At 55.6% G+C, this 16,228-nt stretch overlaps 1 protein-coding gene across 4 annotated transcripts; it reads right to left on the reverse strand.

Annotated features, from left to right (window-relative positions):
• Nucleotides 1-2,171: 2,171 nt before the first annotated feature.
• On the reverse strand, nt 2,172-4,212 carry CCRL2 (C-C motif chemokine receptor like 2). 4 transcript variants are annotated; one of them, XM_008260519.4, is made up of 2 exons: nt 3,959-4,212; nt 2,172-3,301 (listed from the first exon to the last, which is right to left on the reverse strand). In XM_008260519.4, the coding sequence occupies exon 2, from the start codon at nt 3,287-3,289 to the stop codon at nt 2,225-2,227; it is 1,065 nt and encodes a 354-aa protein (XP_008258741.2). In that variant the 5' UTR covers nt 3,290-3,301; nt 3,959-4,212; the 3' UTR covers nt 2,172-2,224. The 4 variants fall into 4 exon arrangements, with proteins under 4 accessions (XP_008258741.2, XP_051707637.2, XP_008258740.2 ...); XM_051851677.2 differs by having other exon boundaries at nt 3,830-4,004; XM_008260518.4 differs by lacking the exon at nt 3,959-4,212 and adding an exon at nt 3,744-3,844.
• Between the last annotated feature and the right edge of the window lie 12,016 nt (nt 4,213-16,228).

Genomic DNA, 16,228 nt, shown 5'->3' on the forward strand with positions numbered 1-16,228 from the left:
TCCCTGTTTGCACTCATCAGTTGTAGCTGGGAAGGAGGAGCTGCCTTGGAGGGGAGGATCAGGATACGGCTGCCTCCGAGGTTCAGTGGCGTGAGCACACGTCTGACGCTGGAAGGGGAGCAGGGTGGGCTGGGGCCCTGGGGAGTGGCAGGAGCAGGTGAGCTGGTTAGGAGCTCAGCTCCACAAGCCACAGTGCTGAGCCTGTGTTCCGGTGCGGTGCAAGGAAGGCACGGGGCCATCCGGAAGCAGCAGGGCAGCCCAGGCCCTGGGTCTGTAGGGCTCAGCCGTGAGCAGTGACTGTCTCATGGCAGCCAGGCAGGGGTGGCTTTGAGGCTCAGGGACCGGGGTTGAGGTTACCAAGAGACTATTGAAAGCCAGAGTAAATGCCAGAGACAGGAGGCCAGTTTGAGGCTCAGGAATGTGCCACCCTTAATCCCAGGGGAGGTAGCCCCGTGGGAACAGCTGGTCTCCTAGGCAGGTGGCAGGTGGGGGTCTGAGCTGTACTGATAGGAAGTGGGACATGGCTGTGTGGTCGTGGGCTGGTGGAGCTAGAGGTGTGTGCACGGCTCAAGAGAAAACCCAGACAGGCCTTTACCGTAGAGGCTGACACTGACGAAGACACACGCATCCCATGTTGGAGTTCAGACCTGGCTCTGGCTCCAGTTGCTGCTAATGCAGGTTTTGGGAGGGAGCAGTGAGGGTTCGAGTAACTGGGCTCCTGCCACCCGTGCGGGAGACCTGGATTGAGTTCCTGGCTCCCAGTTCTGGCCCAGCCCCAGCCCTGGGCATTTCAAGCATTTGGGGAGTGAACCATTAATGAGTACTCTTTCTCTCTCTCTCTCTGCTTTTCAAATACATGAAAATTAATGAAAAAATAACAATGCATTCATTTTTTAGACACTTGTAAACATAGTTTTACATTTACTATTGTTAAATTTCCCAAGATTCCTTGGCTTTCATGATAAGGTCAAAGGAAATAGTAGACACCTTGGCAGACTCACAAGTTGGGGGGACCTTGGGTGCGGAGAGCGGCTGAGAGAATTTAGAGACGGGGTCCCTCGGGCCGAGTCACGTAACCTCCGCTTCGCCATGGCCTCCAGCTAGCCAGTTCCTCCAGCAACCTGAAGAGCGTGCGACTCAAGGGCGGGCGTTTGGCCCCGCAGCTGAGGCCTGCATCCGTGCTGGCGTGCCTGGGTCTCAGTCCCTGCTCTGGCTCCCGACTCCAGCTTCCTGCTGATGCCTCTGGGCGGCACCGGGTGGTGGCTCACGTCGCTGAGTCCCTGCCACCCACATGGGAGGCCCGTTTTGAGTTCCTGGCTCCTGGCTTTGGCCTTGCCCAATCCCAGCTGTCGTGGGCATTTGGGAGGTGACCGAGAGGATCGGAGCTCTGCCTCTCTGCTTCTCGCTCTCTGTCTCACAGATAAAATTAAAAAGTAATTTTTAAAAACAGTGTGCCTAAAAAGTACTTGTTAGACATGGGTTGCTTCTAATCTGTAATGTGGTCAAATTGGTTTTAAAAGCACATTATTTATTTTGTGTATTTGGTTGCCTTATTTTTGGAAATTTGGTGAGCTGGACACAGCTCAAGTTCTAGAGCAATCAATGGCTGGGTTTGCATCTCAGTCCTGCTGCTTTCTTTTTCCTTTTCATTTCTCAAAAGGATTTATTTAAAAGGGGGAGAGAGTGCGTGTGCTTCCATTCCCTGGTTCACTCCCTACATGCCTGCAGCAGCTAGATGTGGGCCGAGCCAGGAGCTACATCTTGGTCTCTCACACAGGTGGCAGAGCCCAGAGTTCTTGCACTATCATCTGCTGCTTTCCCAGGCACAGTAGCAGGAGACGGACAGGAAGCAGAGCAGCTGAGACTTGGGCCAGCACTTGGATCCGGGCTGCCAGCATTGCAAGTGGTGGCTTAACCCGTTGAGCTACAACGCCAGCCCCAGTCCTGTGGCTGTCTGTGGATGTGCACTGAGGCAAACTTCTGAGCCTCAGTGTCCTCGTTAGAGAAATGGGACTAAGCTCAGCCACACTGTGGATAAATCGTGAGATGAGCAGGAGCTCAGATGCTAGCGAAGTATCTGGGACAGAGTCAGTGCCCAGTCCGTGCTCACTTACCACGCTGCGTCCCATTTATCCCACCTGTACACGCGTGCACAGAACTCACACAGAACGTGCAAAGAGACAGACAGCCGTGTTTATTTGTCCCGCCCTTGATGGCAGCCAGTTCACAAGTGAGTGGAGAGGTCACGGTCTTCCCCCGGCGAAGCTTGTGCAGACCCCTGGCTGGGGCGGCGTGGGGAGCTGGGGCGGCGTGGGGAGCAGTGGCACGCAGGGAACCGGCGGCTGAGGGTGTTCCGCAAGGGCTCATCAAGGAGCACCCAGAGGAGAGGGGCGACGCAGCAGTGGGCAGTGGCCAGGAGTTTGGTGACCTGCACACTTGTGTGCAGGTGGGACGTGTGCTGGCAGCCGTGCAGGGAGAGGTTGTCCTTGAAGGTGGCCAGGAAGAGCGCGATGTTGTAGGGCGCCCACATCAGCAGGAAGAAGAGCGAGACAGCACAAGCCAGCTGGAAAAGCCGGTCGCCCCCGGCCCTGCGCCTCAGTGCTGTTCTCATGTGCACAAAGCAGAAAACCAGCACACACAGCGGCAGCCCGAGCACCAGGACGTTCGTCCTGAGAGCCAGAAAGCGCTGCCAGAGTGTGTCTTCCACGGGCAGGAGGTGAGGCCTGCTGAAGGAGCATGTGGGTCGCTGGCCGTCGGTCGGAGGTTTGTAGAAGATGGATTCAGGCAAGGTGACTGCGATGACGATGACCATCCAGACCAGGACGCTGGTCACGATGCTGTGCAGCCTCTTCCTGGTGGCTGAGGAACCGCATGGCCTGTGGGATGACGCCAGGTAGCTTTGCACAGTCAGAAGGGCACTGAAGCACGCCTCCCCGCAGAGGCCCACGGAGTAGAGTGCAGCGAACGCCCTGCACGTGGCGTGGTCCTCGGCCGGGGCTGTCACGGCCCAGAACAGCAGGCTGAGTGAGAAACACAGGTTCGAAAGTGCCAAGTTCAGAAAACAGGTGCTCCCCGGCTGTTTGAGGCCTTTGTATTTGACCAGGACGAGCACGAACAGGACGTTGTCCAGGAGGCCGAGCGTGAACACGGCGGAGCAGAGCAGCCGCACCAGCTGGGCCGAGAGGACCGAGGCAGCGTCCGCCTCGCATCGCGGCGTCTCGCTGCTCTCCAGGTCGCCGTCTATGAGGACGTCGTAGTCCTCCTCCGGGGCCGCCGTGCCGTTCTCCATCTCTCAGCCGCCCTGGGGAAGAAGCGAGAGCTGACTTTCACCTTCCCACAGCTGTGTCGTCCCAGAAGGAACGACAAACAGGACCGGCACCCATGTGGCCACCCCATCCCCTTCCTGTCACTTCATTTTCTCCTGACCACGTCTGTCTCTCAGAAGATGGGCAATACACGCCCCTTGGACACACGCCCCCTTGCCCAGAGCAGCTGCCCTGGGAGAAACTCCAAAAAGCTCATGGAAAGTAGGTTTTGTTTCGGTTCAGGAAATTTTGAAATCCACACACAACTTTTTTTCATAATCCACATTTTCCATGAACTTTTTGAAGACCCCTGGTACTCCGTCCACTCATTCACCACCTGGTACTCAGGGTGCCAGGTACAGTGGCAGTGACAGCAGGTGCGACGCTGGCTTCCCAGAAGGACTTGTCCACTTGACGACAGCGTGCCAGAGAACTCACCCCACCCAGGAGAAACAAGCAATGCGGCTCAAGTTCAAGGCACTGGCATAGGTCACAACTGCTACGTGATTAAAAGGCGTGCTCACCCCCTTGCGACAGCTTCCTGTGTGTGACAGGCTATTTTCCTCTCCAAGCATCTAAACAAGCGCTTGCAAAAGTGAAACCGCACCAGGCGTCCACACGGGCACAGCTGGTGAGGGTCGGTGATGACTTACCCCCTGACCACGTTCCTGGGGGGCAGGGCGCAGCCGTGAGAATGTTTGGGCCCGGGGAAAGCCAGCTTCCTTCTTGGGCAGGCTGCTCCTGGCCCCGAGGAGTGAGAGAAACCACTGCCCACTCCCCTAGTGGCTCTGCCCAATCGTCACAGACTCACAGACCAGCTGAGGTCAACAGAGTTCCGAGCTGTTCAGCCCTCTGCAGTCCCTCGGCAGCCTCTGCGAGCAATGGGGAAGTTGCTTTCTCCTCCCCCTGCCCTGCACCCCCCCCCCCTTTGATTTCTCAGTGGCCCCAGTCAGCTGTCCTGTCGGCTGCCGGAGATAAGCGAGCCGAGTCCCTCTGTTCCCAGCGATAGCAGGGCAGTGATGTCAAGGGGCCGCCGAGTCGCACTTCTGATGCGGCCGGGAAGATGCCCAAGGTCAGCACAAGTGCAGACCTGGGGTCCTGGCCCTCAAGGGCAGTCAGTCACTGCCAGAGGCGAGCACCTGCTGTGAACCCCATGGGGCGCAGCGTGGGCGTGGGTTCACGGTCATTTCTGACAGGCACCGTGTGTTCTGGCCAAGGGGTGGGGTCTCCAGTGAGGATTTTGGGACCACTGAAGCCATGGCATGACGGCCCTTGGGCTGGGGACGGGGCAGAGACGGGGACCCATGCCAGGGAGTGGAAGATGTTGAGATACTGAGGAACACAAGCAGTTTTGCAAACATCCAGGAGCTGGGACGCTTGGGGGGAGCTGAGCCCGCTCTGGGAGGGGAGCTCAGACGGGGAGAATCCCGGGGTGGTGACCCAGGCGACACCAAGCCAGGCAGGGAAGGAAGACGCGTTGCACCCCAACCTGGGGCCGGGGTTGGGGGCAGATAGCAGGCTAGAGAGAAAGGAAAACAGAACTAGTGGGCAAGGGGACAGCAGAAGGTGGGTGTGGTTTGCAAGCAGGGTGGAGGGGAAGAGGAACTTGGAAGAACTGGAAAGTTCTGGATGCACTCCTCTCAGGTCAACGGCTCTTTGTAGCTGAACTTGACCTAGTGTGCGGACCGGCTTCTCCATGGGCTTGGCATTTACATCACTGGTTAAGTCACATCCGTTTTGTGCCAAAGTGTTTGAAGTAGCTTTCAATACAGAACGTGTCCTGTGGAAATAGGAGCGAGGCGACCCTTCAGAGGAGAGGGACACCAAAGGGTCCAGACAAGCATGCGATCGGGCAGAGCGCTGAACTCCCAGCGAACCGACAGCCGCGGCAGGAAGGGAAATGCTGGGAGGGTGCGGGTGGGAACCCGGGCTGCCACTGCTTCCCAGAGGGCCCCCCCCTCGGGCCCAGCGTGGGGCGTCTGTGAAGCTCTGCCCACCCGCTGGTGGTAGCCACAGCCAGGGGTCAGCAGTGTCCTGCCTCCTGGGTCTCTCTGCCTCCTGCAGCTGGGCTACTTGGAGCCACACTGAGACCCTAGGACTTTGAGTGAGTTGGGGGAGAATGACTCCTGCATTGGGCAGTCCCAAACAAGGGAGGGTCCGGTCAGCCCACGAATTCACGCACTGCACGTGACAGAGTCACGGTCCGAGGGAAGTTTCCCCGAGAAAAACACTGTTTGTCAATTCAGGGTCTTTCCAGATTCCTGCTGTTTGTTCAGTGGCTGTTTTATTTTGGTTTCATTCCTGACATCCTGCCTACTCTGGCTCAGGTCACGGGATTCTTGAAAGTTCTCCTACATGGGTGGGAAGGAGACGTTTAGAAGCCGAGGCACAAGGGAAGTTCCACTTGTCCGTGCCAGTGTCTGCAACCCTGGTAAGGCCGCTCTTGCTGGAGAAGCCGCACTGTGTTCGGTGGCCTTGCTGTGTGGCTCACAGCCTTGCCCAGCACCACCGTCAGTCAACCCCAGCTCAGTCTAAGAAACCACCGCTTCACACCCCGCTCCCCGAACAGGCAGGCCGCTCCTCTATGTAACTCAACACATGGAGACAGAGCAAGCCTGCCATGCCTCCCGTCTGTTCGAGGAGCTGGGGGGTGCATCGTGGACAACACAGACCAGTGTGCCAACATTCATGGAGCTCACACTCCATAGACAAAACAAGTACGCAGATTGGAGGCCGTAGGAGAAGAGTTGTGGGGAAAAGCAATTTGGGGAAGGAGAAGCAGAAGGGCCGGGGGAGTTGGAGGGGGCGCATCTTGAGCAGGGAGTCAGAGAAAGCCTCGCTGAGAAGATGGGAGTGGAGGCAGAAAGCGGTTAGGCCTGAGGGTTAGCGCCCACTCTCTCAGTCTTCCTTGTAACTGAGTTCTCCTATCAGGGAGGTGCAAATGCACACGGCTGGTAACTCGGGCAGCAAGTGCACCGGTGATGCAGGGACGTCCTTCATGTTATATTGACGCTCAATACAAAAAGCAACAGATGCGAAGCCCCACTTTTTCAAGCGTTGTCTTGCAGCTCCTAACCCACTCTTCTTTGTTTTGCTGTGTGATTCCAGAGCTGGGCCCCCCAGGAGGCCCCCGTGAGAGGCTGGGGCTTCTTCTGCTTCCAGGACTTGATTGGATTCTCTTCTGCTTTTGCTATCTGGACACCAAGACAGGCAGCCTCCTAGTGGATGTTGCTGGCGTCCCAGGAATGGCTTCCGAGATGACAGGGGCATGCCGGAGACCGAGGGCATCTGTGCTTCTGTGAATCTCACCGGTGCCCCTTCTGGTGGTTTCCTGCTCACCAAGTCCAATCTGCAGGGACTCAGCAGACTTGGTGGCCACCAGGGGCTCCCAAGGGTCTCCTCTCCAACACTGGCTGCATGCACCTGGGACGGAGGGCGCCACCACGTTTGTTCCATCCTTGGTCTTTGCCTCAGCCCAGAGGCAGCGGCTGCTCCTGCACCTGCAGCTCCTGGACCCTGTGAGTTCTTATTCCCTTTAGTAGTTGCCCCCGTTTTGTTAGCTTTTAATTCCTCACACTTAACGTTCATTGCTTGAATGACTGATGGGGCATCTGTGTCTTGCCGAGAAGCTGATGGACACACACACTGAGTTCAATGCGGAGATGGGAGCGTGCTGGGGAAATGCATGCCAGCCTGAGGGTGCTTTTCAGAGAGCTAACTTGATGTTGAGAAAGGGGCACCAGAATGGGAGCACCTCCATCGATCCTTGGCAGTGCTGCTTCAGACACAAGTTCTCTCAAATTACTTGTCATCTGTTTCTATCACTTTAGTTTTTATTAGCAAATATTACAAAATTACCATTTGGAAAGGGCAGAAAAAAAATCAGAGTGATATTCCCAAGTAACAGCTGTTATTTTAATTAGCACTGCTTGTTAGTGGAAAATGTACAGAAACGACTTGTAGAGAGCAGTCGACTTCCTGGTGGATTGGTGGCTTGGTAGTGAAGGGCCAGACACCCACACGCTGTCATTTAAGGGATTCTGGGAAAGGCTCATCTTGTTCCTGAATTTCCTTCCATATGCTTGCTAACACCTGCAATTCCACCTTCTGGCTTAGCCCTCACAGAGCAGGGATGCCTGGGCGGGCAGTGGGGGGCAGCCAAAGGGAGGTGAATCTTCTAAAATGCATTTGCCTTAGGAGTCGACGGTGGGTGTACAGATCTGCTCTGTGTGTCCTGGGAACAACGTTGTGACCTGGCCCCATGGCGGCCTTTCTCAGGTGTGTGCAGTTGCTCCGTCTCTGGTCTGCTGCTAAGGCCCTGCAGGCCCAGAACGGTGCCAAGTGCTGGGGAAAGGTGCAACAGCCATGCACACCCGTTCTCTGCCCTCGAGGCCTTGAGACCTTCGAGGCAGATGGCCAGGGATGTGATTGATGGTGACCCAGGGAGGCGTGGGCTGGGAGCTGCGAGAGCAGTGACCGAGGGCACCTGGCCCAGTCCTGGAGGCGCCAGGGCAGGTGTTGGGGAAGGTTCCCCGGCGTAGGTGCCATGGGTCTTGAAGCCAGGTGAGCCATGCATGGGCCTCTTCTCCTCTCTCCTTGGCCCTCCCAGGGTTCTTGCTCAGGCTCAGGAGGGACCATCTCCTTGTCTCTCAGCTGGGCCAGGGCAGGGACGGCCATGCAGCTCAAGGTGCTGACACTTTGCTCCTGATTAGCACCTGAGACTGATTTTCGGCAGAAGAGGAAATTGAAACCACGAACCAGATAATTTGAGATTGAATTCCAATCCAGGGCTCTGGGAGGGAGAATTTGTGCAGCAGGTGTGCTGGACTGGGGATGGGCGTGGGGAGAGGCTGCCCACAGCGTGGTCATGACTGGGGCCTTAGCTGATCTTAGAGGAGCCCTGAGCGGGGAGGGCCTTTCCGAGGGTCCTGGGGCTGGGAGAGGGGCCAGGCCTCTGGGATCCCGCATCACTGAGTCACTGGCCTCAGCTCAGGGAGGGAAGGGTTGCAGCTGAGTGACAGCGCTTGGGTGCCCAGTGGTGCCCATGGGTGCCCTGGCTGTACTGACGCTGAAGAGGGTGTATGGACAGAGTCCCACAGCATCCACCTTGTACGCAAGCAAGCCTTCTAGACTTCCTACACATTTCGTTTACCCTCAGTGGCAGGAAATAGAAACTGACATTTTCAAAGCCACGGTGTTGTAAAACCATGGAACCCACAGTGGGGCTTCTGCACACAGGGAGGAAGTCATGTGCACAGCAAGGCCTCGCTGGTTACTCACCCATTGTTGTCAGCGAGGACGGGAGGGCCAGAGGGGAACTGGAATGTCCCTTCCAGCCCCACTCCTCGGCCCTCCCTGCCTGCCTGGTCAGCCCCCGTGCAGTTGTCACGGACTGTCCCGTGTCATCAGCAGGTGAGAAACATTTGGGGCGGGTGCTTCCCCAAGTGGTTCTCTTGGGCCCTGGTGGGAGCTGCGTAGGCTCTGCCTCCCCCTGCTGGGCTCCCCCAGGGATGGCCCCCGAGGCTGCACAGCCACTGCCTTCCAGGGCCCCAACCTCTGAGGTCGTGTTTGGAGCCCGCCCGCTATCCGGTACAGCATGCTCCACCCCAGGCTCCTTCCTGTCTCAAAGGATTCAGCCACTCCTAGAAAGGGGCTTGGACGTCTTCCCAGTGAGCCAGGAGCCTCCAGCCACTCCCAGGGCATCCAGCACAAAAGGTTATGCTTTATGAGGCCAAAAGTTAGGCTTTTCTCAGCGGGGAGGGGGAGGACAAGCCTGTCTCTTAGGCTCCTTGGCTGTGAGAGACCAGGCGTTTGGGCATTTGGCCACTCTGATGCGTCTTGGAGTCCAGGGGTGTTTTCCCCGCCCTTGTCTATCTTGCTTCACTTCTTGGCACATCTGATGCTGCTGTCACTTCCTCTTCCCCAGAGCCCTCTTCTCTGAGCTGGGGTGCCGCCCACCCCTGCATCTTCCCATGTGACTCTGCCCCCCTGGGCACGGCGCCTGCTTGTTCTTTGGGCTTCTTCTGCCATCTGTGTTCCTCGGGGCTCTGTCTGGGCCGTCTTGTCCACCCCTGTGGTGTCTGTTTTCTGTGACAGGTGCATCTCTGTGCTCAGTGGCCCTGATGAGTTCAGTGCCGGCCCTTCCAGCTTCCCTCGACTCTGGTGCCTGAACACCTCACGGGATTTTTAACTCCACCTGTCCTGAGAGCAGGAGCCCACCCCACCCCCCGCCCCCGAAACCGGTGCTTTGCATCTGCCCTGCCTCCTTGCCAAACCCAAGGTCTGAGACCCCATCTGTGTTCCCCGTGGCCTTCTGACCCATTGACTGCTCCAAACAGGGCTCTCTGGCCTGGTCTGAAGCCTTGGCTATGTCCCAGCAGGAGCAAGGCCAGCACTTGGGCCTGGAGGCTCTGCATATGTGACAAGATAAAGTGGAGCCTTGGTCTTTATAGGACAGAAGCAGATGAGGTATAGATGGGTTAGAGAGCAGATTCGCTTGCGCTTATCCTACTCAGAGACAGGTGGCTCGCTCCTGGGTCTCAGGCACTAGCTGAGCCCCACTAGGAGCCCGTTCTGTGCCCAGCACTGGGCTAGGCCCCTGCCCGGTGCCCTGCAGCGCTGCACTGTGGTTCTGTCTTTAGGCTCTGTCATTGTTTGAATGCAGGTCCTGTGCCCTGTTAGAACCTGGGCACCAACACACTCGTGTCTCAGTACCTGCTTGGTGAAGCTCCAGAATGGAGGGATTCAGTAGAGGAGAGGGACCCCTTTTTGAACTGTCAAATGGGGGGCACTTTGCGAGGGGCCAAGTGCTAGGCTTGCCATGAACATATAGGCCCTGGAAGATTTCTGAGATAACGGGCAGCTGCCTTGCATTGCGAGTGGCTGTAAACAGGGACCTGCGTGTGAAAACCTTGTCCCCTCCCCCGGAAGCAGCTGCTGAGAGAGGAGCCACAGCTGGCCGAGGAGGGGGCAGCACTGCCTCCTGCAGCGAGGGGGGAGGGGCCTTGGGTGTCTGTCACCATCAAGGCGCTCAGGGTGCAAGCAGTGAAATGGAGCTTGGGACACAGGGAGGGAGGGACAAGGGACCCGGGGCTGATCTGTGCTGGCACCGCCTCTGTGGGGCGTCGTCATGGTTCTTGCTTCTGGAAGCAAAGATCTGCCTCATCTTGTGTAGCCCAGGGACAGTTGGCAACACTACAGACAAGACCCAAGAATTCTAGGAGCCTGGTGCCTTGTCACGTGGGGGGCCCACATCTCTCTACCCTCCATGACCCCAGCACAGGGCAGGAGCAGTAGGAACGAGCAAGTTTTGCTCTGCAGAGTCTGGTTAACGAGACAGTGGTTCCAACGGTGGGATGTGGGAAGCCTTTGTTTATGAAATGGTCACACTCTAAGAGGTGAGCTTCAGGAGTCTGAAATAACTTTGCTTCTGCACAAACTGTCTTCGCCAGGACCCCCGCCACCACCGGCCCCTCCCTCACTGTTCTGCTCAGCCCAGGCCTGGCCCCGGAGTTTGTGACTCCTGCTCCTTCCCCAAGTCTCTCCACTTGGCCTTGGGATTGGAAGGTTTCTTCTGAAACATCCAAGCTGATTATGTCACTCTCCTACGTCACACTGCCAGGGGGCCCTGTGGCGTGTAGGCTACAGTCTACAAATCTGGACATAGACTTTGCGTGGAGCGGCACTCCGTCAGTGCCGTGTTCATGAGACAAAGGAAAGTGAGCGCACTGGAGGGCCGGAGAGTCCTGAGTGGGGGGCGCACTTGGGTACTGTGTTGGGAGACTCCCCCACCCCTCTTCTCCCTGTGCTTTGCTGGTACTCGGATGGAGGGTAATGTGGAGGGGACATTCATGGTCATGTCCCCACTTCCATACTGGCCACTGCCCCTGATCTGTCCTGGGAGGAATGCGCACACAGCCAGGTGCACACACCCATATCCACACACCATCTATTTTCCTGTCTGTCTATCGTCTAGTTAGCTAGCTATCCTCTACCATCTCTATCATATCTGTCTGTCTATCTATCCATCATCATCATCTAGCTAGCTAACATCTGTCTCTATGTATCTAGGTATGTATGTATATATCCATCTGGCAACTAGCTATTATTTGTCAATCACCTAGCTATCTGTCACCTGTCCATCATATCTATATTATCTGTGTACCCATAATTTCTATCTTTATTATCTGTCAGCTATCTTCTAACAGCTGTCATCATTTACCTTGCTGTCATGTATCCATCTATTATCTATGTATCTAAGCATGTATGCATGTATCCATCATGCAACTAGCTAGCTAGCATCTATCAGTCAGCTGTCATATATCCATCATATCTAGCTTTATTATATATTTTTCTATTTCTTCTATCACCTGACTAGTTATTGTCTGTCTTTTTTGTTTTTTGTTTTTTTTTTTTTTTTTTTTTTTTTTGACAGGCAGAGTGGACAGTGAGAGAGAGAGACAGAGAGAAAGGTCTTCCTTTGCCGTTGGTTCACCCTCCAATGGCCGCCGCGGCCGGCGCGCTGCGGCCGGCGCACCGCGCTGATCCGATGGCAGGAGCCAGGAGCCAGGTGCTTTTCCTGGTCTCCCATGGGGTGCAGGGCCCAAGCACCTGGGCCATCCTCCACTGCACTCCCTGGCCACAGCAGAGAGCCGGCCTGGAAGTAGTTATTGTCTGTCTATGTCATCACTGCACATTTGCTTCTATGCTCCATGTCAGCAGCTACTGACCAACTCTTACCAACCACAGGGATGCTCGCTGCAGGCCCTGTGAGACTCACCCTCTTCTGGCCCCCGCGTCCCCCTCCTATGCTACTCACCGTGGCTTCCAAACACCACGATCAATCTGTCTGTCTGCTTTTCTCTGCAATTAGGACATCTCACAAGGACAGGATCGTGCATGGGTTCACGGGTGGACATTTTGCACACGGATGCTGCACGCTGAGCTGCAAACACTTAACTGCCTGGTCAACTGTCCTGGGAGGCCCCCCCCCTCCTCCCCCTCCCCTCCCCTCCCCTCCCCTCCCCTCCCCTCCCCTCCCCTCCCCCTCTCCCCAGGTTCCTGCTTCTGCTCCAGGGAGCAAGTTCCTTCTCCCTCTCAGGGAGGCCCGAAGGCGACACCTCCCATCCTTCTCCTGCCCTGGCCGCCACTGGGCTCCACGAGAGGGGAGTCTGTTGATACATGCTGACATGGTCCTACTAGATTCTTATTTTAAAATATTATTTATTCATTTGAAAGGCAGAGTTAGAGAGAGATTTCTTCCATTCACTGTTTGTCCCCAAATGGCTGCAGTGGTGGAGGCTGGGCCAGGCTGAAGCCAGGAACTAGGAACTCCATCTGGGTCTCCCACATGCATGGTAGGAGCCCAGGAACTTGGGCCATCCGCCGCTGCTTTCCCAGGTGCATTAGCAGGGAGCTGGATAGGAAGTGGAGCAGCCAGGAATCAAACCAGTGCTCATATGAGATATTGGCATCATGAGTGGCAGCTTCCCCCTCTACACCGCAGTGCAGGCCCCTGGATTTTCATTTCTCATTTTAATTATGCTTTATTATATTCAGAAGTATGCGGTTTCAAAGAGCACAGTCTTGATTCAAAACCGAAAAGATTATCTTGAAAGAGATTATGTTATCTCCAGTAAAGAGAGACTATGGCTTTGTGCATGTGCACATGTATTCAAACCCTACGCCAAGCCCCAGAAGAACTGCTCTTTGGATACTCACTTCAAATTCTCCACAGAATCGTCTCTGCCGTGGCCGGGGCGGGCAGGAGCCAGCCCGGGTTCCCGGTTCTTCAAGGGTGATGCCTTCCAGGGCAGAGCACCAGGAGCGTCATGGAAACTGGTGGGGGAGAACGCTTCCCCCAGCATCAGCGAGGTCCCTTCCCACACAAGAGATTCGTTCACTCTTGACAAGCTCAGCGTGTGCGACAGACCTGCCATCTTTGCTGGCTTTCCATTTGGAAAGGATGGGCCCAGATGTGATCCTAAACCCGAAGTGACAGCTAACCACAGGGAGCCTCAACTGGAGCTGTTTCACATTGCCAGCGGAGTGTATGTTCGTGTGCTTTGAAACCCAGCTCAGAAGACCGAGTGAATGTTCTAGAAAATCAGGGCACTGAGTCCAGACTCCCCCTCCCCCTCGTCACAGGACAGGTGCTGTCTTTCAGGGGTTTGCAAACTGCACTTGGAATCACCTGGCAAGCTTCCACGAGGCAGAACCACAGGCCACGTTGCAGATCAGAAGTGCTTGTGGGGGGGACTTGGTGCCGCTGGCTGTGAAACCCCCCAGGTGACCCCCGTGTGTAGCCCAGACGAGGCCCGGGCTGGAGCAGGGTCTTCTTGGGTTCCAGGCCCGGTCTCTCCAGATTTATATGGGTGCTGATGGTGAGGGGCGTCTGAACTGCTCTCACCTCCCAGACTCCACCGCTCTTGCTGGCTGCCTGTGTGTGGCTGGGAAAAATCCAGACGTGCCGGAGCTCGGGGCCCTCCCTAGATCCACTGCCCCAGCGTCCCTGGGCCCCGGGGAAGACTCTGCTTGGGCATGCAAGTCCTCAACAACCTTCTTGTTGTCAGTTTTAAGATTCCAAGAAGTGTGATTGAAATGGGCTGGTTACAGTAAGGAGGAAAGGAAAGTGAATAACAGCCAACTCCTCCCTAATCATCGCTGATGGCTTCCAGCATCTTGAATATCCCCAGTGTTGAGAAACATGGTTGGGCCGGGGGTGCTCTTGGGAGGGCGTGCGGTCAGCACACACAGCCTGGTCTGGCAGCTGGAACCTTCGTTTCAATAAAGGCCTCAACCTGTGTCCTCAAACGAGGCTGCGCTTGCTCTTTAGGGACCTGGAGTGGAGCTGGCCCAGACGAACAGGAGACAGCTGAATGTAAGAGGCGCCTGGTCGCCTCAGCTCTGGTCAAAGCGGCCCGCCAACACCCTTGTTGCTTTGCTAATGGCCTCAGGGGGGCAGTAGAGCCCAAGGCTAGACTGAAAAAGATGCACACCTTAGTTACCTCCTTAGCCGGTGCAGCTGCAACCTGCGGTGCCGCCATCCCACATGGGCGCTGGTTCCTGTCCTGGCTGTTCTGTTTCTGATTCGGCTCCCTGCTAATGACCTGGGAAATCGGTGGAAGACAGTCCAAGTGCTTGGGCCCCTGCACCCACGTGGGAGACCCAGATGAAGCTCCTGGCTCTTGGTTTCAGCTTGGCTCAGCTCTGGCTGTTGTAGCCATCTGGGGAGTGAACCAGCAGACAGATCTCTGACTCTTCTACTCTCTCTGTAATGCTGACTTTCAAATAAATAAGTACATAATTTTTTTTTAAAAAAAAGTAAGTCCCTGAAACAGGGCAGAATCTGTGACACAACATATGATCACACTAGGTAGTAACAAGATGCAAACAACTGGAAATAAGACTTAATAAAAATGCTTACATAAAAGGTGAAGGAAATGCAGGTCTTATATAAAAATATGTATGAATAATGTGTGGGATATGACAGATATATCTACACTTGGACTGTGTTGTGGAAAAATATAAGCATGGATTTTATAGTGAATTTGGTTTCACAGCAATGGAGCTGGGGGCCAGCATGGTGGTACAGAGAGTAAAGCTGGTGCCTTCGAGGCCAGTATCTCATACGGATGCCGGTTTGAGTCCCGGCTGCTCCGCTTCCAATCTGCTCCCTGCTAATGGCCAGGGAGAGTAATGGAAGATGGCCCAAGCAGTTGGGTCATGGGAGACACAGATGAGGCTCCTGGCTTCTGGCTTTGGCCTCGCCTAGCCCTGGCAGTTACGGCCATCTGGGGGGGGGGGGGTGAACCAGCGGATGGAAGATCTCTGTCTCTGTCTTTGCCTCTCCCTCTCTCTCTCTTTCAAATAAATAAATAAACCATAAAAAAGGAAAGCAAAGCAATGGAGCCATGGAAATGCTTGCACATTTTGCCCCTTCCCTTTGCCCTCCCCCCTGCCTGCGCCTCCACTGCTCCTGCTCTGGGACGTGGGCGTTAGCAAAGCGCCAGGAAGGGCATTAGGTCCACATCTCCACTTCCGGCTGCCCAGCCTTGTGCCCTCACTAGAAGGGTTAACACTTGAAAGCTGTGTTCCTCTGTTGGGTTTTCTCCCTCTGATGGAAAATAAATGCGTAGTTTAATTGTAGCGGTGGAATGCAGAATCCCCGGATTCCAATGTCCGCAGAATCCTCCTCGCTTTGTTCGGGCATGCATGTAACCCTTCCGTGATGGGGGGCACCTTCAGCCAGGCTGCCGGGAATGGACTCGAAGCCTGAAGGTTGGGGTAAATTCAAGCTCTGCGGCGTAAGGACTGGGTGGTGGGAGAAGGTGGGATTGAGCTCCGAAAGCTGCCTACGCCTGGGAGGGATTTTCTCCTTGTTAACTCCGGGCTCAGTCGGGGGACGGGGCAGGGAGCAGGGAGCATGCGCACTTAGACCGACCATAGAAACAGGTGCCTTTCAGTCTTCCTATGGCGGCTCCCTTTCGTGGTGATCTCCCTTGTCCTGGGCCCCTTCCCTCTTCTCTGACCCCAGCCCTTCCTGATTGATCCCACCCTTTTCTCTAAGAGCTGGAAGGCAGTCCATCAAGTATGTGGAGGGAGAAGCTGTCCCTGTTTGTGCCTGAGTGAGTGCAAACAGAGGGGCACCACACATTGATAACATTTGATCGTCCTTTATTGCCCGCGGTAGAGAGCGGGCTCCTATCCTAAAGAGCTCTCGACCCCGAAGCTCAAAGCAACAGGGTTTATAAAGGCAAAACCTACAAGCAGGGGAGGGGAATGCGTGGTTACTAAGGCCTTTGTGAAACTAATTACAATCTTGACAATAGACAAATTACGATCTTAATCCAGGTGCAGCGTACCTGTTTTAAGCTTGAGTGATCCTGCTAGGGAGTTTCTCTGTTCTGCCAAGTGGGATGCAG

The sequence above is a fragment of the Oryctolagus cuniculus genome, chromosome 10 (assembly GCF_964237555.1).
Source record: "Oryctolagus cuniculus chromosome 10, mOryCun1.1, whole genome shotgun sequence".
Lineage (NCBI taxonomy): Eukaryota > Metazoa > Chordata > Mammalia > Lagomorpha > Leporidae > Oryctolagus > Oryctolagus cuniculus.